Source organism: Biomphalaria glabrata, chromosome 9 (assembly GCF_947242115.1).
Source record: "Biomphalaria glabrata chromosome 9, xgBioGlab47.1, whole genome shotgun sequence".
NCBI classification, from domain to species: domain Eukaryota; kingdom Metazoa; phylum Mollusca; class Gastropoda; family Planorbidae; genus Biomphalaria; species Biomphalaria glabrata.
In genome coordinates this window covers 39,359,928-39,370,270 of record NC_074719.1, presented here as the reverse complement: position 1 = coordinate 39,370,270, position 10,343 = coordinate 39,359,928, and the positions used below count along the sequence as shown (strand labels likewise).

General features: G+C 35.1%; 1 protein-coding gene across 1 annotated transcript; it reads right to left on the bottom strand.

The window, feature by feature from the left end:
- Positions 1-141: 141 nt before the first annotated feature.
- On the bottom strand, positions 142-7,915 carry LOC106065512 (uncharacterized). Its single transcript, XM_013224352.2, has 6 exons — positions 7,758-7,915; positions 6,738-6,786; positions 5,692-5,793; positions 4,151-4,276; positions 2,694-2,811; positions 142-430 (listed from the first exon to the last, which is right to left on the bottom strand). Exons 1-6 carry the CDS (start codon positions 7,806-7,808, stop codon positions 193-195), a joined length of 684 nt encoding a protein of 227 aa, XP_013079806.2. The 5' UTR covers positions 7,809-7,915; the 3' UTR covers positions 142-192.
- Between the last annotated feature and the right edge of the window lie 2,428 nt (positions 7,916-10,343).

Genomic DNA, 10,343 nt, shown 5'->3' with positions numbered 1-10,343 from the left:
ATGTGATTATCGAGGAGGGCCGATATCACCGCTTTTTAAACCGGATAAGTCCTATTGGGTTGTTTGTTAACTTGAGAATCACTGAAAAAAAGTTACTTACAATTGAAACACAAAAAAATAAAAAAAAATAAATAAAAACTCCTGATTTCATCAATATTTTATATGTTAAAAACGTTTTTTTTTTCCCAGACATTAAATAGCAGGTACATATTTAATGCCAACTTTGCAAAGGCCAGTTCCAGTTCGACCTGGCGACATGGTGACCACGCCATTAGTAGCAAGGTAAAGGTCGTAATTGATAGGCCCTTCACTTTCTGCTTGACCCCTCAGAGCAAACCAGCCAGGGTTGCTGTAGTAATTGACCTTTGTGGCGTCGCCGTCTGCTATCCACACCACGTGCTCGTCTCCAACCAGGAGAGTCAGTCGTGTCCTAGAAACAAAAAGTTTCATAGAAAAATAATTATATACTAGTCGACAGGCGGCGTAGCATACGCGGCTATTTTGCAGGGCCGGACTTAGGCCACTGCAACCTATGCGTCCGCAGTGGGCCCCGCACTTTCATAGGACCCGCGCGATGAAACAAAAAAAACGGCATTATGCAATACCCGTAATTATGTAATCTAGTGAAAGAAGCTTGTCGCGCCTCAAACTAATGATGAATTTCTTGAGGTCAACAATTCTCGTAGATAGATTGAAATATTTGGTAATTCTTGCTATTGAGCGTGATATGTGTAAGAAATAGACTTCTTATAATATACTGTATGACTTCGTGTAGTAATTCTGTGCGTAGTAAAGAATGAATAAAATGCAAAGACGAATATATTTTCTAATACAAACTCTTAAATTTCACTATTATCTGCTTCGCTACCCAAACTTGGCTCGCGAGATCCGTTTCGCATAGGGCCCCACAATGGTTAAGTCCGGCCCTGCTATTTAGTGACGGGTGAATATACATAATAGATTACTTGTTCTCTTTCCATGACTTTTTGGTCACAATGGTTAAGTCTGGCGCTGCTATTTAGTGTTTGTAAAATATTTGTTTGTAAAATGTTTTAGATGTTTCGGATGTTCCTTCTGAGTTGAAGATAGTTTAATTTCTAGTCCAAAACCTCCCGCAGGACGAAGGGAGATGGGAGCGGGCAGGGTTTGACAGTCCAGCACGCAGCCATCCCTATCGAAGTTTGAATACCCACTTTTCCTCCACCCCCCCCCCTCTTGTTTTTCCGTGGGGTGACTATCCTTTGCTTCTTGCTCATCTAAACTCTTGAGGGAAGTAGAGAATTATATAGAGAGATTTGAGAAGAACACATTTTGATTTGACAATAAGATAATGTTTTGATCCGACAATGTGGTATTTTTGATCCAATAAAGAGTTTTTTTGATCTAACAATGAGGTATTTCGATTCGACAACGAGACAATATATTGTTCCAGCAATGTGGTATTTTGATCCAACAATGAAGTATTTCGATTTGACAATGAGGCAATATTTTGATCCAATAATTAGGTATTTTGATCCAACAATGAGGTATTTCGATTTGACATTGAAGCAATTTTAATCCAACAATTAGGTATTTTGATCCAACAATGAGGTATTTTTGATTCGACAATAAGGTATTTTAGTCCGTCAATAAGAGTCAATATTTTGATCCAACAATGAGGTATTTTTTATAAGTCCATGTGACAATATTTTGATCCGACAATGAGACAATATTTTGATCCGTCAATGTGATAATATTGTGATCTAACAATGAGATTTGTCCACTAGGAATATATATATATATATATATATATATATATATATATATATATATATATATTTAAAAGTATTTCAAGCTTTATAAAACTGATGGTATTAACGGGTCAGAAATCATCAGATATATCTATAGAGATTTAGAGATTTAAATTTAAAAGTTTATTGATGAACATTAACTCTTGACTTCCGTTCGTCATGTAGAGGACACCTAACGTCACCTAGCTATACAGAAAGCGCTGAAAAAAAAGTTCAGCTTCTCAAATAAATGTAAGGGTATAAAATATACCCAGGACAAGGACAATTTATCAATCTGATGTCAAATATTATATCAGATTAAATCGAAAAGATCGAATAAATTTGGATTAGATCGGATCTAATAGAATTTAATCTAATCCGCATCAGATCATATCCAATCATTCGGACTAATTAGCTTACTGATCTTATCAGGTCGTACCGGATTAGATGTGTGCTCTCTTTTAAATCATTAAATAAAGGCCAGGTGTGTCCAGAAGAAAAATGATATATTTAATTGGCTATTATTATTACTATTATATTAATTATTATTTCTTGACGTCATTGGCTGAATTTGGGGGTGTTAAATGAACCGCACAGTTGCAGCCATGCGTCTCTTCCTTGAGACATGGCGTCACCAGCTGTCCAGAAGTCATGGTCAGTCACAGGCCCAAGAATGCAGAGCACAAACATATATGAGTATTGCCTCAAGCAATGATCAACATCAACTAAATTAACATTCTCTTGACTTTTCAAGGAAAGACATAGCCGTTGGTAACATCAGTGGAGTCTTTTGAGATTTTTATAAAGATATCCAACTTGTTCTATTTAAAAAAACATTATTATTATTATTTTTATTATTTGTATTATTTCTATTATTATAATTATTATTATTATATTAATTATTATTTTTTATAAGTATCATACTTGGCTGGATTTGGTGTGTTAAATGCTTGACCACTTGGACCAAAGTCACTGAGATAGCCAGTTAATGACCCGTACAGTTGCAACTCTGCGTCTCTTCCTTGGGACATGGCGTCTCCAGCTGTTAAGAAGAGATCGTATGGTCAGTCACAGGCCCAAGCATACATAACACAAATATTTATGTTTATTGGGGTTTAGGTTGGGCTTACAATCCTAAGTGTTTATTGCTTATACCAAAAGGAGGACGAGGCTTACAACGGAGAAAAAAAAATCAAGACAAAGTAAAGTTTAACAAGGTTACAAAGACTGTTTGTGTGGAAACAAAAACTCAAAATTGGCCCCCGTTTCAATATTTTCAGCAAGGATATCGGAAACTATGAATTATAAACTATCAACAACTACAACCCTGTCTCCTTCCATACAAAAAGAGACGTATGTCTCAAACGATGAAAAAATAGTATCAACATTCTCTTTACTTTTCAAGGAAGACACTAGCCAATGTTAACATCAGTGGAGTCTTTAGAGATTTTTTATAACGAATACCTTCAATATCATTCAATCGGTTATGTTTTTACTAAATAAATACTATCTGTATATAGGCCTAAGAGTGATACAAAGTTTTATTTCATAAAAAGTGAGTTAACGTTAGTCATATTGAGCTAAGAAAATATCGACACTGTACTTTTAATTATTCTTGTTTATTTTTATGTTTTTTATGTATCTACTAAAGCTTGAAAAGCTGTTTGAATTAACTTTGGTTCTGTAAGTTATTAAATTTGGCTCTTTTGGCTGACAACTTTGGCGAGTATTGTAGTAAGGTTACAATCTATTTATTTCATAAGACAAAGAGTAAACAATAGGATGTAAGGTTATTAAATCTTTAGTATTTCCCCCTTTTGGAGGCGCGGTGGCTCAGCGCTAAAACGCTTGGCTTCCTAACCTAGATCCCGGGTTCTAATCCTGGTTAAGACTGGAATTTTAAATTTCCGGCTCTTTGGGCGCATCTAAGTACAACCAGCTCTAATGGGTACCTGACCATAGTTGGGGGAAAAGTAAAGACGTTTGGTCGTTGTGCTGGCCACATGACACCCTTGTTAACCTTGGACCTCTGAAATCATCTGATTGCAAGGTCTAAAAGGTAAACTTTACTTTTTATTATATATATATATATAAGGCTTTTCTTCGAGACCGAATATTAATAAGGTTAATGAGGAGTGTATTATTTTACGTGGCTACGCAGCCCCAGATGCTACCTACATTCAACGAAGACATAATTATTATCCGCCCGTGGTCGATTTAGGATTCTCTTTTCGACGTTTACGTCTGTCCTCAGCAGTAGATTTGTATCTTGGTTTTAAATGTGTGTGTGTGTGTAAAACTGTTCAGGATCAATAGAATATGAAAGATGCATATCAATACAGAAGTAAGAACCGAAAATAAAAATGTATGTTTTCTATTACCGTAGCCATTATTCGTCTCTGAATCTCCGAGATCAAAGACCCAACCTTGTGGATTGTCGAAAAATAAATCTATCAGCAATCGCTTTTTGGTCAAATCATCTTTCGAGACAGTAAGTTTTAACACGCCTAGAAAAGACATAAAAGGAAATATTGTTTCAGTCCAAAATATTTAAGCACTTTTTTAAAAAGTTTTTTTGAAATGAGTAGACAAAATTAACATTAAGGCTGTCACATGACTTTCTTTCAAAATGACGTCAGGATTGTTCATACAAAGATGGATGGCTGTCTTGTCGTATGGTATGCGCTCTGGACTGTTGTATTGATGGGGGTCCCGGTAAGCATCACAATAACACACACAAGTCTCTCACTCAATTCTCACATCTCTCACACACAACTATTTCACACATAAGTCCCACACGAGTCTTTCACACACATCTTTCACACATAAGTCCCACACGAGTCTTTCACACACATCTTTCACACATAAGTCTCACACGAGTCTCTCACACACACAAGTCCCACCCCACACGAGTCTCTCACACACATCTTTCACATACACAAGTCCCACATGAGTCTCTCACACACATCTTTCAAACGTAAGTCTCACACGAGCCTCTCACACACATCTTTCACACATAAGTCCCACAGATAATATCTCGCACAAAAGTCTCATACACATCTCACGAACACATTTTCATACACGTACAAGTTAGGTTCTCAACTGAAAGGCGCCGGGTTCAATCTTGATGAAGTCTCGGGATTGTATGGACGCCCCTAAGTCCAAACAACTTTAATGGGTATATGTCGTTAGTTTTGGAAAGTTGTGCTGGCCACACAGCACCTTGCTTATTAACCTTTGGTCAAAGAAACAAATAACAAATTACCTTTGCGTCATTTCCCCAGAGATCGCAAGTTTTGAAAGCAGGTAATTTGGTGCTTTATTTTAACTTTCTTAAAAACACATTTCACCAACACAACTTTGACTTTGACTTTATCTTATGTAATATTCCGAGACAGTCTAATGTTTACAAGTCTATCAACTTACTCTGTCTGTCTACCTGGTAAAAGTTTGAATTAGTTACTTATTTCCTATTTCTTGGAACAAGTTACAACTTTGCATACTTTTGCATTGACGTAGACAATACATGAATCAATTAAAATATTAACCAACTAGTCAATTAACTATTGGTAATTACCCCTTTTGTTTGATATTGAAAATTGGAAATAACTTCTACATTCTTGAATTCTATAGTTTTTTGTTTAAGTGCAGAGCTCTTCCCTTATATAAGCTTTGTATTATTTTATTTTTTTTTACTTTGTTTTTTTTTTTTTTTGCTTGTTTGTTGTTTTTGTAATAAAAAGCGCTAACAAAAGTCGCATACTTTATACTTAATCTACACTCAAAGATTCTCCCAGACATTTTGTTAACGAAATCTAAAACGACTTTTGTTAAAAAAAAAGAAAAAAAAAGAGGCAAAGAAGAGAATTAAAAAAAAGAAGAAAAAAAAAGTCTCCATTTAAAATGAAGACATTTTTCTTACCTCTTGAGCTGCAGCCTGATCCTTGAAAATTTGTAAAGACTGAAATCCCAGTTGCAGTTCTAGCAATATTTTGTGGGAAATCAAACAAAGCGTCATATGGATCTGATTGTATTGACAAAACATAGGAGATTCAGTGCATAGCAGGTATGTGGCAACAAAGAACTACAGTAAAATATGAAATACATTTTAATTATCTTCATCTATCATCATCATCAAACTCCATTTGAGTGAGAGCTTGAGAGGCTCAAATCCTCTCTTGCAAAAGCCCTGGACAGAAACCTTGCTATTTTGCGTAGTGCATACATGTCACCATAGAGGTCGATAATTTTGTGGTTTCCCAGACCTTTCAGTGCATAGCAGGTATGTGGTAACAAAGCACTATAGCAAAATATAAATACATTTTAGTTATCTTCATCTATAGAGTTACCGATCATTTGTACATTGCTGGATTTAGACTTCAAAAAGGCCCTAAGCTAATTTAGATATAGGGTACTAATGGGTCCAGATATATGTGGCTGCTAAATATTTCTTTGGGGGTCTTAGCTTGAGTTCCTATCGATAAATCTTTCCTGCATTAGTATATCTTATCTTATCTCATAAAATACTGACGTGACTTCAAAAAAGAAGATTGTGTGTTTCAAGGTCAATCTAGCCATGCATGTTTATTAATGACTTAAATTATGCCAAGTCTTTGGTTTTCCTGGTTGACTCACGCAACCCGTTCCATGCTCTGGTCGGTTTGGGAAGAAGGAGCATTTGTACACATTTGTCCTAGCATAAGGACCGAGGAATGTGCCTTTCTCTTTATGTCTTTCTAAATATTTAATAACATTTTGTTTTCGTATTTGAAGATTATTGTTCAATTTTTTTATGTTAATTTCTACTTTACTTTTAAGTCTAGGGGCGTGTCTAGATTCTGGCATAGACAAAAAATATACCCTCATTCTCCTCGTTCTAAGGCTGATCTACCGAGTGTTAGTAGTTAGACTCCTTTGTAGATCAAAAAAAAAAGTAAAGATATTTATGATAAACTAATAAGTACAAACCTGTTTCTCTATGTAGCCTAAATAATGAATCAGCCTCATGGGCGTAACTCTGAAAGGGAAAATACAAAAGAAATCAAAATTATTCCACATTTTAAAATTTCCATTTAAAATACTATAAAGGGCAATTTCTCTTGAATGAATTCAATGACATTTTGCCAATGTAATTATGTTGCTCTTAATAACTAATGAATGACATATTCAAAAATGTCAACATTTTTTATAACGCCCTTCCCCCTCCCCCCCCCCCCCCCAAACAAAAAATAATTCCTAATTAATTAAGCTAATGCATAAATCTACTCAGAGGATATAAATAAAATTGTAATGATACACTACTTGTGCGCAAAATTTTCTGTACTTCTATTATTTGCGTAATACATTTAATAAATTCGGGGATTTCATACAATAATTTTTAGAAAAATTATCGCTGTCAACCAGAGTTTTCCCATTGTGGTGGATTAGGAAATATTGTGTTCTAAAAGATATACATAAACAACTGACACATTTCTAGGTGAATCGTTAGAGCAGTTTTCGACATCCACATACCCAAAAGGTTTGATTTTCCTTACTTTTATTTTTGTTGTTTACAAAGCTAATATAAACTTACTCTGTCTGTCTGTCTGTTAGTTTGTCTATCATCCTGTCTGGTAAACGTTTAAACATGTTTATTTTTCTTCCCACGTCTCACTCTCAGATGAAGCTAAAATTTTGCATAATTATTCATAGTCAATGACAATACATGAATCAATCCAAAAAATAACCAATTAGTCATTTAGAACTAATTATTTTTTTTATAGCAGAAAAGGAGTTAAACCCTGCAATTTTCAGTAAATGGCAGTAATCAGCAGTTCTTTCCATAATATAGGCTTTGTTTTTTTTTTAAGTATTCTTTCTTTCTATTGCATTTTTCTTATTATGAAGAATTCGCAAGCTGAAAATATGAATTCTAAAAATATTTTTTAACATTTAATTGTCATCTCGGATTGAAAAATAATATAATTGTAAAATGGTAAAAAAAATTACATAAACAATAGTTGCACCTATCAGCCACCAAGTGAAGATACATTTAGCCATGTCAGAAACGTAAAGCCTAACACTGTAGAGTAAACTAAGGCTTTGCTTTAAAAATTCGAATAGTAAACGTAAGCTGTACTGACCTATATATACTACAAACTCTATTGATTTGAAGTGATCTCATTACTCTACGTAACGAAACCATTACCTGGGCATTGGTGACGCTTATCTAGAGTTGAGAAATGTAATTATCTAAAAAAAAAAGGCATATGTTGACATACAGTAATTATTGTGTACAAGATAAATCAACGTTTACAATATGATGTAACGTTCACAGCAGGAGCTAAACAGCTTGTAACAAATGTACGCAACAGACAGTTCAGTCAACGTAATCTCTCAGCATACGAGCATGTGCGCATCTCATTTAAGCAGTAATAGCTGGATTTACAGCTTTTAATTTAGCCCACAGGCAACTGGGAAGAGGTGGCACTGGACAGATCCACATGGAGAGAGAGCATCAAGGAAGGGTCACGGATTGCAGACGCCATACACAACAGAAGCAGAAAGAAAGGTGAAAATACAACGGCGCCTGGTGATTATATATGCTCAACCTGCGATCGCAGCTGTGTATCAAGGATTGGCCTCTTTAGTCACACAAGAAGTTGCAAAGGTAAAACCATCGTCTCTCGAGACGTAAAATGCCACAGAATTTAGCACGTGTAAAGAGCTGACATGATGGAAAAATTGGGAGGAGGAAGAATGAAGTGATATCTGCATGAATTTTACCGTAAACGTTTTTTTAAAAGCATTTCTAAGAAATGGGAGGACAACCAGAATTCGAAACCATGACCCTGGCTTTCTCAACCCAACATTCTAACCATACTACTAGTGTGTGTTTGAAAAACGAAACATAGTATAGTAATATAATGTTGAACTTACTATAAAGGGGACTAATTCAATTTTCACATCACTTTAATGGAGTACAAATTCATTCCCTTGTTCGTGATAAAAAACAAAACAATTAATTACTAATTGTTGATGAACTTTTTTTTTTTATGACTCTTGTGTGTCAGTTAAAAGAAAAAGATATGTGCCAATTTTCAGCTTGATCCAAGATTGTGTGAGGGAGAACTACGACAGACAGAGTAGCTGATATAAAAAAAAAAAAAAAGTGTGTCACTGTCAATGCAGGACATATAGGACCAGCAGAGTTAAATGAGACCAATATTCCAGTACAAGTTTAATGCATTGATCACATTCATACGTTTTTTTTCTTACTGTAAACGGAAATGTAATTGATTGTTCATAGTGAATTAAAACACTCGTTTAGTTGTTTTATCTTCTGTGTTTTTTTTTTAGCTAGAGTAGCTAGATGTTTTAGTTAACCATGTTATAGTGTTTATATATATATATATATATATACTAAAAAGTACAGACTACTTTGGGCAGGTCACATTGAAAGAACGTCAGATAAAAGAGGAGCGAAAATTGTTTCCAGGCAAATACCAAAAGGCAGGCGACCCAAAGGCAGACCCCGAATATCGATGAATTGATGATGTGGAGGCAGATCTGCAACAGCTTGGGGTTAGGTCATGGAGACGAAAGGCCCAGGAAAGATCTGAATAGAGGGATGTGTTGAAGAAAGCCAGAGCCCTCCATGGGGTGGATGGAAGAATGTGGCCAATACCCCAATGTACTTGAAGTTAAAAGTGTGAAATGCCGGGGAATATATGGCAAATACCTGATGTGCTGATTCAAGAATCTGGTAAGTGAATTCTTTAGTAATATAGGTTGACTTTGGGGTGACGATAACTTTTCAGCAAGTCTACTGCTTTTAGAGAGAATATCCTGCCTCTGACAATTCAGTAACTTTTAGTACTATTAGGCCTTATATATACATATATATATATATATACATATAATAATTACTAAATACATACTAGCTGAACACAGAACCAGATCTACCTTAGTCAACACTAAACTTAAAAAAGAAACAACAGTTATAATCAATCATCACACTTTAGATCAAAGCAACTTAAAAAATAACCTAACATACACATCCATAACACTAAAGAAGATTACCCATCACAAATGGAAGTTCTCAATCAGACACAGCAGAAATAAATACCTATCACTGTTAATATTAATAGCAGGAGATGTAGAGTCAAATCCAGGGCCTAGATCTAAAGATAGATGCAACATCTGCAAAAAAGTATGCACCATGAAACAGAAAGCCATTCAATGTGACACCTGCGATGAATGGTACCATGCATCATGTCTCCATATGTATACACCTGTGTATTATGCCTTAGGCAACAAAGATGCGTCATGGCACTGTGTACCGTGTGGGTTACCTCAGTTTACATCAGGACTGTTTGATTCCTTTGATGCAGACACTTCTAACCCATACAACATCCTAAACACCATCCCAAACCAAACTCACCAACCACTAGCCAGATCCACTCCTGTTAAACCTAAATCTACTAAAATTAATACAACAGCCTCACTAAACAAACCTACTAAAGAAGTAACACCAAAATACCTTAAAACCTTAATAATAAATTTTCAAAGCATTAGGAACAAAACAGCAGATTT